At 37.1% G+C, this 16,243-nt stretch overlaps 1 protein-coding gene across 6 annotated transcripts in view; it reads left to right on the top strand.

Annotated features, from left to right (window-relative positions):
- The window catches only part of Not1 (CCR4-NOT transcription complex subunit 1), a 710,948-nt gene that overhangs the window by 367,477 nt on the left and 327,228 nt on the right, over nucleotides 1-16,243 (top strand). For all 6 annotated transcript variants that reach the window (XM_090381951.1, XM_090381950.1, XM_090381952.1 and 3 more), the window contains 2 exons: nucleotides 6,710-6,889; nucleotides 14,610-14,726. In XM_090381951.1, coding sequence (XP_090238077.1) covers nucleotides 6,710-6,889; nucleotides 14,610-14,726 — 297 coding nt within the window. The remainder of the gene's footprint in view (nucleotides 1-6,709; nucleotides 6,890-14,609; nucleotides 14,727-16,243) is intronic.

Here is a 16,243-nt window from a genome sequence, read left to right as displayed (position 1 = left end):
AATTTGTCTCGAGACTTCTTTCTCCTCTAGTTGGCAAGACCACCTACACCGTCTCCAACAGTGTTGAGTTCATAGAAAGGATCCGCACTATATCCATCTCGCAAGATCAAGTCATGGCATCGTTCGATGTCGTATCACTCTTTACCTCCATCCCTGTGGAACTTACCATCTCTTGCGCAAAACAACTCTTGGACAATGATGGAACCCTCAGCGACAGAACTAAGCTGACGCCTGATGACATTTCCGCCGCCCTCAGACTGTGCTTAACAGGGGGTGCAATCATGTTTAATGGTTCAATCTACCAGCAGATACATGGCACAGCCATGGGTTCCCCTGTCAGCTCGGTCACAGCAAACATCGTGATGGAGGAGTTAGAGGGACGTGCGTTTACACACGCACCGGATCACATCGCCTTTTGGTGTCGCTACGTAGACGATGTGTTCGTAGTGATCCCTAGAGACTCAAGTCAGCGACTCCTAACCCACCTCAACTCACTGTCACCCTTCATAAAATTCACGGTTGAGCTGGAGTCGAACAACTCTATACCATACCTAGATACACTTGTCCGGCGCGAAGACACATGCTTGAAGACAACGGTTTATCGTAAGCCTATGTGTGCTGGCCAATTTACCAACTTCCATTCAGCACACACACGGGGCCACCTCCTCTCAACCGCCCGAACCTTGCTAACTCGCGCCTGGACACACTCCAGCTCTGCAGATGAAAGGCGCAAAGAGATCACCAGAGTCAAAGTAGACCTTACGAGGTGTGGCTACCCCATCGATGTCCTTAACAGATGTGATCTACAAGCACGCGACAACGTGACGACCAACAGCAACACCAACAGTGACGAGTCTTCCACGAGGGCATTCATCCCATACTACCCCAACCTGTCACAGCAGATCGGTAGAATCCTAAGATCGCATGGGGTGAAGTGCATCCAACTCCCAGGCAAGAAACTGCGTTCTCTCCTTTCCAACATAAAAACACCTGTCCCCACCCTTCTACAGAGTGGTGTGGTCTATCGCATCTCTTGCCGTGACTGCACGAGCTGCTACTTTGGAGAGACTGGTCGTCGTCTCGAGAAACGCCTCTCAGAACATAAAAGAGCGATCCGTTTGGCGGATGTAGAACACTCAGCTATTGCCGAGCATGTCTGGACAACCCACCACGACATCGACCCACACCGCGATGTCGTGGTTGTAGACAAGTCCCACCATTACTTAAGGCGCACCTGGTTGGAATCGTTAAGTATAAAATGCTCGGATACCTCGTTGAACAGGAACAGTGGTTGTCAACTTAACCCCATCACAGAAGCAGTAATTCTGTCCATAGACAAACGCTGGCCACGTCACCACCATACGTCACAGCCACAAACATCAACAAACAATTAACCACGTGTCTCACGCACCATCCTGGCAGTGCATCTCTATTCTAACTGCCATTCAAAGTATTTTAATCTGATGAAGGCTGCCACCCAGCCGAAAGCTAATTCATTTATCATAATTTTAATGCTCTGTGTAACAAAATAAGATAAATAAATTATGAATCCAGAGCACACAGGCGTGTTTTATTATAGACTTGGTGGTAATGATAATTTATTCTCACTAGATGTTACTTTGTTATATAAAAATGCAAACATTGAATACACATTAGATATTCTTTGGGATATGTTAAATAATAACTCGATACCAATTAATTATATGAAGCTTCCTATTAAGCAAATTTTTCACTTAATTAAACTATTAGTTGAAGCCAACTATATCACCTTTCGAGACAAAGTATACAAACAAATTTTTGGTTTGCCAATGGGATTAAGCCTGAAAGGCCTAATATCAGAGATCGATCTCTCAATGATTGAACGTAGATCTGTTCAATCATTGACGCCTTTTTTACCCCATATCACGTACTGTGTGAAGTATTTAGACGTGTTCTAGTCATTACCGATACTGGCACTATCCAAGACATTTTACATTCATTTAATAATATTCATTCTAGACTCAAATTTACATTAGAGAGGGAGAATACGGATACTAAGTCATTAAATTTTCTAAATATCATGCTTACTTGGGACGCAAATAAAATCCAATTTAACATCTCTTGTAAACGTACAAACACCAATATACTTCTGCATTATAATGGCTATCACCTGCTCACCTACAAAAGATCAATTATCCCTAATCAATTTCTAAATGCTTATAAACATTCAACGATGGAATCTGCTTTGGGCTCATAAATACAAATATTAACCAGCAGATTCTTAAACAGGGGTTACCCACTTGCTACAGTAGACAGAATTAGGGTTCAAGCTAAGGATAGAATACAAAAAAAATACACCAACCAACAACAGTAATATCAAAAAATACTTTATTTCTGTCCCATATGTTGAACAGTGGCACAAACAACTTAACAGATTCTTTAAAGATACAGAATTTAAAATTGTAGCCAGGCCAATATGGAAATTACACACTGTACTGAACAATTGCTCAGTCTTTTTCTCGTTCACAACACAAATAAATGACCTAGTATACAACATTTCTTGCAGTGATTGCGACTCACCTTATCAGAATTCTATGCAGTTTCCTTTGAATTTTCGTGCTTCTCATTCAGCAGCATCAGAATTAGCCTTTGATGCCATTAATGAAAAATATACTTTTTTATTTAACGAGGCCAAAATACTTAGTCCAACATAATTATACGAGACTATTAATTGCAGAAACCGTCGAAATTAAATTACATGAGAATTCTGTTAATGTTTGCCGGCCACATCTAATCTCCACTTCATGGTCCTTTACACGCATACACGAAGACAAATAATTCCTATTTAAGTTCCATGCTCACCCCTATTCGGTAATTTTCATTCCTGTGATCACGACATACAGTCAAAGCATTGTCAGCTTCAGGAAGGAAAATTGTTTTGCATTTTTTTCATTAAATTAATTTTTTACTTAATTTTTAATTGTGTTAAATTGATTTTTAATTATTGTTAATTATTTCTTATTGTAATGTAAGATTTTCGATTTTTTAAATTATTTTCGTTTTAATTTCTGGTGAGTATCATACATTGAGGTAAACTTCTCTTATTCTTTTACAAATGTCAAACATAAGGAAATGCATATGTGAAATACAACTTGTATTCCCCGTCAGAAGCGAACTTATTAAGGTCAACATCGAAGGACTGGGCACATGAAAGTAGCTGAAAAGGCAGGACCCTATCGAATAGGTGGAGACGCCTGAGATGTGGTCATAGAGGAGTTTCTCTGAGGGAAGGCTGAGGGAATCTCCATGAGCACAGATCCCAGAATGATGGTGCCAAAATCTCGCCAAACATCATTTTGATAGTTGTGGTAAGACGTTTCAGTGTAGGGAGCCCATGAATTTGAATCAAACTGGCCATTTCAGTTGTCCTTAGCTGTGGAGGAAGTTTGTTTGTTTATTTTCATACTGGCTATCCAGCAGAGACTTTGGCGTTGCTCTTGCCTCCGTGTGGTGGGACTGTTTAACCTAAGAAGAAAGGATTCTCCCCCAAACCAAAATGTTTTGGGGGGGTGGGGGATGACACAACAAATGGTCATGTTTTGACTGGATGTATTCACAAGATAACACGTCAGGCTTCTGTTCAAACAGAAATTTCGTTAGGCGTGACAAGAGGAAAATGGAGGAAATACTAATAGAAAATTAAATTAGAAGTAAATAATCTGTTTTGAGCACACAAGTAGGAATATCCGAAAAAAAATAACAATAACATCAAGGACGTTCCTATTCCGAAGCACCCTCCACTTCGACCAGCTACTCGGCATACTCACAGCAAATGTCCAGTCCCGGGGACGCTCAAAAATGGCCAAAGGAGGAAAATAGACCAACAGAATTACGATTAACAAATTGAGAGGACGAACAAGTCGATCATTTCAATTTGTTCAACTCATAACAATTTCTTACAAGTTCAATTATTAGGGTTGAGAAGTAGTTTTTTGTTGTAATTAAATTTCATTAAAAATTTTTGTTTCGTATTTTGACAGAATAAATCCTTATTCAAAATTAAACTTGCAGTATTTCAACTTTCCTTAAACATACAAAATTTTCCTTAGCACTGATTGAATTTCGAAATTGCGTATTTTGCCCTTGAATGTCATCCTTAATTGGATTATATAGAAAATTAAATTCTTCTTTATTCCTCTGTAAGTACATCTCAAAACGATTTTCATCTTCTAAGTCCTGCAGTAAATGATGGAATTCACCCTTTTCTGTTCTCTTCCAGTTGATGTCGTGTATCCATTGCTTACTCTCTTGTTTTCTCGGCTATAAGAAAAGCACATGCATTTTCTAAATCTTGAAAATCTGAAGAGAAGGATGAACTGTAGCAATTCATTTCGCTTCAGCTTTCCTCAAAGAGAATGACACATATACAAAGTTACAGGTTGCCAAATGTGCCCCTTTTGGAATTATAATAAAATTTCTAAGATACCCCTTTTTTAACATTTGAAATGGGGAATTTGAAAAAGCAGAACTAATAAAACAACCTCTTGAGATGATTATTTAGGAAGAAAGAATTAACTGACGATAGTTGTTGAAATGCACCCTTAATTAAAGACTCAAAAAACAACTTTCTACCTATTTACAAAGAGGGTTGTAGAATATTTATATTATGCTTACTTTGTAACCTTTTACATTCTACTTAACTTCTTTTTTATTTCGTTGTAATGGTTTAAGGCTCAGGCAACAAACTTTTTTTTTTTTATTTAAAATTCCCAATATTAATATCAATTTTCTGTATGAAGAATGTGTTCTGTGAAATCATTCCATAAAAATATTGTGACAGAATACCTCAAAAATACCACAGATGTTTGGATAAAAATTTTAAATGCATATGAAGTACATAATACAGAAAAAAATATTAATTTTGTTTTTGTTGCCTCACTCAGATGCAATGAGTAAGGAAGTATTTAGCTCAATGTTTAACGCGTGGAAAAAGGATAGAAATAATGTTGAAGGAGAACTGTTGCCGAATACCAATCACAATATGTCATGCAAAGAGTTTTACCAAATGCACTAAAAAATGAAAAACTGTTAAAGAAAATTTGCTCAAATAAAAAGTATTGCTAGTTAAATATTTTCTTTTTTGATAAAATAAATCAGGTTTATTGAATATGTATTATAAACAATTATGTAAAACATTTGATGTTAATATTTATAAAAAGTTTCCTTTAGTGTTTATAACTCTTGCAATAAATTTTCCTAATTAGAAACAAATTAAAGCATGGGCTATATATAATTCAGTTAATTTTATTAAAATTTGACTAATTTTGCATTCCACGAACTTGTAAAAATCAACAAAATATAGAAATAAAATGGTTGTTATTAAAATTGTTCGGTTTTCTTAAGATATAATGCGAGTACCCTGAGATCAAATTTTTAATCTGGTCACCCTACGTTACAGAGATGCTTCTTCTACGACCGACTTCACCGTTGTAGAAGACGTCTTTACACTAAACAGCGACGTTACGGGTCCCGTGACGTGATGCAATAATAGCGTGTTTCTGCCTTAACACACATTTTTTGTGTGACTGCATAGGGAAAGATTTCTTTGACTGATGCTGTGTTTGCTTTTCTCATTTGACCACTGTGAAATTAAAGGGGAGGGGATGTGTTTTGAGCTTTTCTTCATCAGTAGATATTTAAGTTTCATTTATAATGAGAGTACAGAGTAGTGATTTGGAAATGGAAATTTGTGTTAATGGATCAGTTTCTGGATCAGCAGGCATTTCCAATATATCTATATCACTGGTTCATAAGATGGTACTTGTCATCTTGTTTCAAGATGGTGGATCAAATTAAAGAATTGCACCTGAAATAGTTCCCCTCATGCCCACTAATATGATCTGTGAATTTTGTTTGAAGCTGACAGGTTGAAAAATATGGCTCTTGTAACTGATAGTTGCCATCTTGAAGCAAGGTCGCAGATGAAAATAAAAATATCCACAGAAGTGCACCCTTATACCCACTCATATGGCCTGTAAATTTTGTTTGTCACATTAGAAATAAAAGATTTGCAAACAGATTCACCTCTAATTCCAATGGCAGCCATCTTGTTTCGAGATGATGGTTCCAAATACCCACTCATGTACACCCACTGAAGGGTGTACATGAGTGCTTCCTCTTCCCAAGAGTATTGTAATTTTGGTGGATTGGAATAAGTACTAAATAATGTTGTGCTTTTGTGATGTATTTTGAAAGTTGCTACTATACTCCAAGAAATTCTTTTGGCTTTTATATGCCTTTTAACATGGATAATTTGAAACAGACGTATTTCAAAATTCAAAGCCTGTATTGGTTCTGGTGACTTATAATTAGCTTGTCTTTAAAAAGACCACAGTCAAATTGTTATAATGAAATCCAAGGGGTTATAATAAAAATTTGGTGCTGTACAGATTAGCTATATCTGTTTCAGGTGTTAAGTCTAGTGAAAGGCACTGATTTCTGAAATTGGGCTACTACCAACATGTTGAACTACCACTAAGTAACACCTTTCTGAAATGTTCAAATATGTTTATGTAGCAGTCTCTTGGGATGTTTTAAAAAGGTAAAGTATTTGAATGTTACCTAGATTTATAGTAAGAAAATCATGATTTTAAACATCTTAGGTTTTTTTTTTTTTTTTTTTTTTCCCCGTTCATTTATTATTATTATTTTATTTGTTTTTTTATAATAGACAGAAGAATTCAAGGAATTGGTGAAAGAAGATTATTGGCCTTGGGCTGCTCAATACTTAGTAATGAAAAGAGCTTCTATTGAACCAAATTTTCATACATTATATTCCAATTTTTTAGATACCTTGAAGCTTCCTGAATTATCAAAGCTAGTAATCAAAGAAACATTTAGAAATATAAAAGTAAGTTCTATATTTAAAACCAAGCTTAATTAATTTAAGATTAATTTAAAATTGCTATTTGTATACCTAACATTATTATTTTTTTTTATTTATTTATTTTTTTTAGCTTAATTCATGTAAAATTATTTAGGTTTATACCATACAAAATTGAACTAAAAGCAAATGTAGTACCTATAATGTTGATCGTGATTAGTGCACATTTACTGTTACATAATGAAATGAGAAATGCTAGCCTTGTGCAGAGAAAAATAATTGACACATCAGTTTTTTTTATAATATTCACATAGACAGAATCTTTATTAACATTTTTGCTGCTTCTGGTGCATATAAACCTCAAACAGCACTACAAATGATGTGCCATAATCCATATGAGTAGTCATATGTATTCCTAAGTGGTCACTAAATGGGTGCTGTAAAAGGAAAGGCACATGAAATTAACAATTACTTAATTATTAGCAGAACATTTGGTTTTTGTCTGTAGCCCGATATACAAATAAAACTGTGTACCGGGTTAGTTTATGTACTTGAATTTTGAGGTTAGTTTATATACTTAAATAAACTTTTAATAAAATTTTGAGGACTATTTACAGCTCAGCAAAAGTAAGTGTTCACTTACTTTTGCTGAGGTGATTGTCCCTCTGTATAAGGCAATGGTCAGGCCATGCCTTGAGTACTGTGTACAGGTCTGGAGGCCTCATTTTAGGAAGGATGTAGATTTGCTTGAGCGTGTACAGAGAAGGGCAACAAGATTGGTGAGAGCAATGAAGGGAACCTCTTACTAAGAGAGACTTAAGTTCTGGTGGCTGGAGACTAGGCACCTGCGTGGTGATCTGATTGAGGTGTACAAGGCCTTGAATGGGTTGAGCACGCTGAATTCTGATGGGATCCTTCCACTTGTTCAGATTATGAACCCTAAATAAATTCAAATTAAGAAAACACAGATGTAGAATAGATGTGTGGAAATTTGCCTTTAGCCAGCGGGTGGTTAATTGCTGGAACAAACTTCCATCTATCGTTGTGGAAGTTGATAGGTTAAATAAATTTAAGGAGGAACTGGACAGGCATTTGGAGGGAATAGTGTAATTTTTTTTTTTTTTTTTTTTTGGCTGATGCTGCATAAGCTCATACAATTGCTTTCTTGCATCACATGCCACCACTACAACTACTTCCTGAGACGATTCAAAGTGGTGTCCATGTGTGCCTTTGACATGTCTTTAGTCTCCAGATCATACTGGTATAAATCCAACAGTTGGCAAGAACATTGCATTCGACATTGCTACTGCAGATGGCCATGTAAAATGCTGTGGGTAGACCCATAACTAATTCCCACTGCATTTGCGATGAAATGAATTGTTGCACGTCTGTCACTCAGCACCAGCTGCTCATCCTTTGCAACCATCTTACTGTCTGTGGATGTTGATGTCCTTCCTTCTCTTGCTTCGTCAAAGGCACTTATGACTGCACTGGAACTCCTGTTTCCACTATTTTACGGTGTCATAAGATGGACAATTCTGCCCATACACAGCTTTCATTTCTTCGTCAATTTCCTGAGCTTCCTTGTCCTGCAAATGCAGGAACTTGATCACTGCTCATTACTCCACTTTGTCAATCATAGCGTCCTTCCTCAGATTCTGGGCTCCACCTCAGATGTACGATCACCTACGGGAATGATATTGCACATTTTAGTTATTGAATATGTAGACAAACTATATTAAAAATGGCATCTTCCTACTGATGTTTTATCTAGGTCAGGATACAAACTTTTTGATACCCCCTCATATATACGTATTCACCGATGAGCCAAAACATTACGATCACCTACCTAATATGATGTTGGTCCTCCACATGCAGCCAAAACAGCTCGTATTCAGATAGGCATGGATGCTACAAGATTTCTAAATGTATCTTGTGGTACCTGGTACCAACACACAACCAGCGGATCCTTTAACTCTCGTAAGGTCCGTAGTTGAGATGCTGCAGATTGGAGTTGCTGTTCCAACAGAAACCACAGATGCTCGATGGGATTGATGTCTGCGGAATTTGGAGGCCAGTACAATACCTGGAAATCTTCCTTATGTTCTGCGAACCAGTCTCGAACAATCCGGGCATTGTGGCATGGCACATTATCCTGCTGAAAAACGACACTGAGAGAGTGAAAGACTGTTGCCATGAAAGGGTGTACCTGGTCAGCAATGATGTTTAGGTAGGTGGTAGACGTCAGAATGCCCGGCACATGGATGACTGGATTCAGTGTATCCCAGCAGAACATCACCCAAAGCATGACACCGCCGTCACTGGCTTGTTTCATCCCGCGGTGCATCCAGGAGCCATCACTTCCCCAGGTAAACACCCGCACACGTACCCGGCCATCCACATGGTGCAACAGGAAACATGATTCATTGGACCAGACGACCTTCTTCCAATCATTCAAGGCTCAGTTTCGATGCTCGCGTGCCCATTGTAGGCACTGTCGCTGGTGAACTGTAGTTAGCATGGGCACTCAGAGCAGCTTGTGGCTACACAGTCTCATTTTAATCAGGGTTTGATGTGTACTTTGTGTGTGTTGTGACACATTACTCCCGTCACCAGCATTCCAATTACCAGTGAGTTTCCCCACAGTCGCCCTTCTGTTGCCATGTACCATCCGGGAGAGCCTTCACTCACCTCAAGCATCGATGAGCGATGGTCATCCAACACCTCGACGGCAGTTCGTGGGTTTCCCCTCCTTGGACCACTTTCGGTAGGTATTAACCACGGCTGACCGTGAGCATCAGCAGTGCCGTTTCGGATATGTTCTGACCCAGTCATCTGGCCATTACAGTTTGGCCCTTTTCAAACTCCCTTAAGTGCACTGCCTTTCCCATCTGAAGAACAAGAGTAACATTGATTAGCAGAGCTCAGTATCAGGTGGTTTTTATAGCGTGTCCTGACCTGCGCACGCAGCATAGTTCACCTGCAGTTGCTATGACTTGTTGATCATAATGTTTTGGCTCATCTCTCTCTCTCTCTCTCTCTCTCTCTCTCTCTCTCTCTCTCTCTCTCTCTCTCTCTCTCTCTCTCTCTCTGTGTGTGTGTGTGTGTGTGTGTGTGTGTGTGTGTGTGTGTGTGTGTGTGTGTGTGTGTGTGTGTGTGTGTGTGTTTCTGCCCTTATTCCTCAATAACAAAAAAATAATAATAAAATAAAACTAGAAAAAATAATAAATCATGTGCAAAACTTGATGTTACAAAACCTGCTCATCAGTAAGAACAGATACTAAAGGTTGTATGAATATCCCTGTGGGAACAATGATATAAAGCATGAATGATAACTTGGTATAAAGTTAACCTTATATTTCATGACTAAGACATGAGATCACATTTATGCTTTATATTATATTTGAAAAATATTGTGGGAGAGCAAAATATTCTTGTACCAGCAATTCTGCTAGACTTGAAGAACTGTCCAAACATGTGGGGGGGGGGGGGTTCAGCATGGTCATTCCTGACTAATAGAAGGAATTTATTTGAACAGGGGAGGAAGCCTTTCATGGTTCAGGGAAACTGCTATTTCAGGCAGTTATAGAAGTTGTAGGAATGGTTAATGGAATGGGTCAAAGTTACTTTCACCTGCTTCCCAAGTACTTGGGCATGACCATAAATTTTCTTTTTTATGGAAAGTGACATTTAAATATGCAGAAAACCCACCAGCAGTTCAATCATAGACCACAAGAAAAAATGCGAAAAGTAATATACCTACCACTCTTATAATCTTAATTTGTATATGTAGTAATGCCAGTAGTAGTGTTAGTAAATTAAACCAATTTAACCTGATATGGACAATCACTGCTATTATAATGAGTTAACTGAGACATGGCACCGTCAGAAGTGATCAAGTATATGTATATTGTTGTGGTGAAATATTTGACCACAACAATATACATCCATCTCACATTTCTATTACATTCCATTTTTAGGTGCCACTAAAGTTGTTTTCACATTAAAAACTGGATGGTGCAGGAACCAGTGGTAAGTAGTACAATAAAATAGTTAAATGTCTAAAGGAATTTCTGTGGTCGCAGAAAAAAATTGACAACTTCAATTTCAAGAGTAGTGACTGTAGTGGATTGGGGTTTTTCACGAGCTCTATTAACATGTCGAGGAGGTGGAAAGAATGACTTCTCTAGTTGTTAGCAAGAGGGAGAGAACTAAGAGTTGGAAAAGGAGATCTATTTGCACGTGAATATGAAAAATGAAATTGTGAATGAAACAGGCTCATTAAGTAGAAAGTACATAGTAGAAAGCCTGAAAGAAGTGCCGGTGAGTTGAATAGACACTATCCACTGATGTTTATAGATGAAAGGTGGTAATCTGACTCCTTGTGGCTGGTTCTAACGAAGGAAAAATAGTGACAGTGAGTGAATACTGTAAAATAAATAATATAATGACCTTGAAGAACAACAACGGAATGACTACTGAGACAGGGGAAGTAAATCTATATATGCAAGATCCCATTGAGAATGTTAGAGATCATCAGTGGACTTTTTCAAGCGTAGATTTATGCAGTGAGGAACTATAGACTGGTGAGTTTGGAGTCTGTGGTTAAGGAAAGAATTGCCGGTGAGAAAGAAAGAAACTGAAAGAAGTGCCGGTGAGTTGAATAGATACTATCCACTGATGTTTATAGATGAAAGGTGGTAATCTGACTCCTTGTGGCTGGTTCTAACGAAGGAAAAATAGTGACAGTGAGTGATTACTGTAAAATAAATAATATAATGACCTTGAAGAACAACAACGGAATGACTACTGAGACAGGGGAAGTAAATCTACATATGCAAGATCCCATTGAGAATGTTAAAGATCATCAGTGGACTTTTTCAAGCGTAGATTTATGCAGTGAGGAACTATAGACTGGTGAGTTTGGAGTCTGTGGTTAAGGAAAGAATATAAGACTATCTGAATAGGAATGGTATCCTTAATGGACTATAACAAGAGTTCATAAAGGGGAAGTTTTACCTGACTAGTCTGTTTAATTCCTATTCCAAAGTTATAAAAAAGGTTGATGTAAGAACCAACTTCAACATTATTTATCCTGATGTTACCAAGCTGATTTTATACTGTTATACATATCATCATACATACATACAGGCTATTTTATAAACTGGAACAAATTGAGATTTCTAGTAAAATCCCTTGTTGGATTAAGGATCTGGCTAAAAGAAACGTAAGTTTATCATAAATGTATTGTTATTTTCAGGCAATGGCAAGTGAGGTTCTTCAGGGATCTGCTGGTACTTCTAATTTTCATTAATGGGATTGATCAGTGAGTACTGGCAAAGTCAAAGTTTTCTGAGATAAGAAGCTAATGACAGAATTAGGCTGTCTATCTTCAGAATGACTTGGGTTGGTTGTATACATCATAAAAAAAGTGGCAACTAATGTTTTAATCCTTCTAAATGTAAAATTTTGCACCAAGGAAACAGAAATTCCAGAGGTACTTATTATAAGTTGGGAGAGGGGCATTGAAAGTTGTTCTTCCTGGCAATGTGATGTTCCATGTGTCAAAGGAACATGGTATTATTTTTATTTTTTTTTTTTTTTTTGGACCTTTTAAAATGGGGAGAATGATGTCAATCTCTGTATACGCTGGTGAGATTGTATTTGGGTTTGGAGAAAATGCATTGAGCTGCTAGAGTGAGTTCTGAGAAGGATGAACCAGATGGGTGAAGGGTCAATCAATTTTGATGTTGAGAACAGTTTGGGATTGGGGATCTGATTTGTAGTTCATGAGGCCCTGAAAGGATTGGAAAATGAATGAAGTTGGTATATTCTCACTAGTAAACAAGACAAGAATTAGAAACCACAGATATGAAATCTTAGGGAGTAACAGAAGGATTGATCATACAAAGTCTGTTTGGATAGCCTAGATCATTGGAAGGGCCAGGGCAGAGAATTTTTTTTTAAATTTCAAAATAGAACTGAATGGTCACAGGGATAGATGAAGGTTTTTTTTTTTTTTTTTTGCTGATGCTATATAAGCTTGTTTCTTTCCTTGCATCATTTGCCACTACTAATACTACAGCAACTGCTACAATGTTCACTTTATTTCAAAAGGTAATCTTCTTTAATGCATGTGGTTCACCCAGAGTATAAACAGAAAATTTATTCATTTATTTAAATGGAAATTGCTCCATTCTATACAAGACTGCTGATCCTAGACAATTATTTTATCTGTTTAGGCATAAGATTTGCTAATGCAAATGTGCCATACAAGTTATGTTCAGACTACCCACTTCCACAACAACAGATGGAAATTTCTTCTAACAGTCCTTTCTCAGTCTGAATTTATGCCCTTCATTTGAGTTGTCAGAGCAAGAGAAAGGATTCCATTGGCATTGTGCTTACTCAATCCATTCAAGGCCTTAAATACCTCAATCAGATCTTCTAATAGATGGCTAGTCTTCAGGACACTGCTTTATGCCGGCACCTCCATAGCCGGGTGGGCAGGAGCAGCAGTGCATAGCACACACTTCTTGATTAGAGCGGGGTTCGAGCCCGTGACCACCAAATACGGAGGATGCGGAAAGGTCAGGGAATGACCACTGCATATCCCCGGAGCAATATAGCCTTAGTTGCTAATGCTCCTAAAAACCAAATAACAAACAAACAAACAACTACATTATTCAAAACTGAAGCCTTTCCTTGCAAGTGCAACCTTTTGCTCCCCTCACCAGCCTTGTACTTCTCTGCACTCGTTTCTGTATGAAGTACTCAAGATGCAGAATATTTGTTGTACAGTATCCCAAAAACTAGATATGAAGTGGTAAAATTCAGTGTAATAAAAGATATCGTTAAAGAAAAAAAATTTATTTTGTGAAAGTTTAGAATAGGAAATGGGTATATACATCCAGTGATCACTGAATTGTGACCACCTACTTAATATGATGTTGGTTCACTGTTTGCACAGGTAACAGCTGCTGTTTGCCTTGACTCCACTAGATGTCTGAAGACATCCATAGAGATCTGTAGCCGTGCAGCCTGCAAGCCTTTCTACATGTCAGAATAGATGATAGTTGCATGTCCATATGCTTCACTTCCCATTCCAAAACATCCCACTTGTGTTCAATTGGATTGAGGTGAGGCGAATATGGAAGCCAATCAAGATGGGTGATATCGTCACAATTTTCCTTGAACCACTCATGCACACTGCAAGCTCAATGACACAGAGCATTATCATCTTGGAAGATCTAGTTTCTGTTGGATAAAATGCAACATGTGGGTGCACACGGTCTCCTAAGAACTGCCGATACACCTTACCAGTGAAACATTGATCCATTTGCACCAGGGGTCCTAGTTCTTGCCAACAAAACACTACTCATATTAAGCAACCACATTAGTAACGCATATTTAAGTTTTACATATTACCAAATGTAATTGTCTGTTAATTATACTCAGCACATGTCTGTTAAGGCAACACCTATAGCAAAAAGACATATAGTTGATTAATATAATAATTTTTATTTTTAGACTTGTTTTTATTTTGTGAAAAGAATTTAAGTTGAATTATGTGAACGTAGAGCTATGTGTATTTATTAAGGGGTTTAAATATCTAAGTTGAATCCATGACATTTTCCTCTTGAGAATTTGCATACTTGTCCCTTTTCAAAACGTCTTAAGTGAGTTTTAATATAGTTAGAATGCTTAGTTGGCTTTATATATTTCATAATACATTATTTCATTCCAGGTGTTACTAAGAAGTGACAAAGGTATTGCAAATTTCTCAGATAGATCACTTTTGAAAAACCTTGGTCATTGGCTTGGAATGTTAACTTTAGCAAAAAATAAGCCAATTCTTCAAATTGTGAGTATACATCATAATAAATAGATTTCTAACTTGCCTGTTTAATACTTTTTCTCTCTAGAATCATTTCTTGGATATGCCAATCAAGTTACTGAATTGGTTATGGGCATTTAACTACACTCTATCCCCCCCCCAAATTATTGGTAAAACTGAATACATAAATTGAACTTCAAAATAGATGTCTCCAGTTTCGATGGAAATGGTATGCAAAGTCAGCTTTTGGCCAGTTTGAATACAGACAAGTAGTTATTGAGCCATTCTATAGGATTTGACATTAAACAGATTTCAAGGTCTAGTGTTCCCGTTGTGTACTGTATGGAGATGGGGGGGAACCCCTGGTGCCATCAAACAGCTAACACTATATGAAAGTTGAATTTCAAATTGACAGTCTCTCCTATTCATTAGCTTCAAATTATTGCAGAAACTAGATGTTGGAGGGATGGAAATGCATTCTTTGGAGTAATGAATCATGGTATGGAGTTAGCCTGCTTTTTTTTTTTTTTTTTAATTATTATTATTATTATTTTCTTTTATTTTTTTTTATTAGGTCAAAGGAATGAATTGTCCTATTCTTGATATTCTAGACTAGTTCCAGTAGTTCCCAAACTTGTTTACCCCAGTATCCCCATTTACTTTTTAATTTTTTAGTATAAAACTAATTGAGTGCCTGAATAGTATAAAACTAATTGAGTGCCTGAATATACAAGCATTTTGGCATTGTATTTATGAATTTCTTATATTCTTTATTGAAATAAAACATTTCCAGTTAAAAACTCAAATTCATGGATATTACATGGATCTTAATATCTAAATGAAATAAATTTTATATAATTTATATATTTTAAATAAGCAATCCTAATGACATTCTAACCTGAAGTGATTCAGCTACTAATAGTATTGGGTTCTGCAGTAGTGCCCCCATTATGATGTGACAAAACCAAACACCCTATAATAGTAATCCCATTGGCAACCACCGTTGTAGATAATCAATAATGCCTTACTAGTGCAGTTTTACCATGAAAATCTGTTCGTGCCTTAGCAGGTACTGTTTACCATATAGTGGGTTCTGCAGTGTGTGATGTACTGATTTGTGCAATTTTTAATGAGCTGATTTGAAGAAAATAATGCAATGGTACATCTGTGGATTTGTAGGATCACATAAAAATAATCATTTTGCCATTCCTTACACAGGAGTGGTCAAATATTTCCCTTAACATCTTTTAGATTTGGATTGTACCATATCACTCAACTGTGAACTTTAAAATTAGATATCCAAAGAGTTTTATCAGCCATTTTGTGCATATGTAGTGGGGTTGGATGAATGTTCATTGCATGCTTTTATATGTATTTGCAGCTTCAATTCGCTGGTAAACTCTGGTAAACCAAGTGTATTCTAATACCTAATACCTTATGTATTGCTCTTGATATGTTCCCAATGTTAAATATGTACACCAAAGTTTGCTTTTCACATAACTCTCCACTTCCCCACAATTTCCCACAGGAAGTAGTTATTGGTG

Source organism: Mastigoproctus giganteus, chromosome 9 (assembly GCF_048544385.1).
Source record: "Mastigoproctus giganteus isolate SK-2022 chromosome 9, ASM4854438v1, whole genome shotgun sequence".
NCBI classification, from domain to species: domain Eukaryota; kingdom Metazoa; phylum Arthropoda; class Arachnida; order Uropygi; family Thelyphonidae; genus Mastigoproctus; species Mastigoproctus giganteus.
Note: the sequence above shows the minus strand (reverse complement) of the source record. Positions and strands in the feature narration are given on the sequence as shown.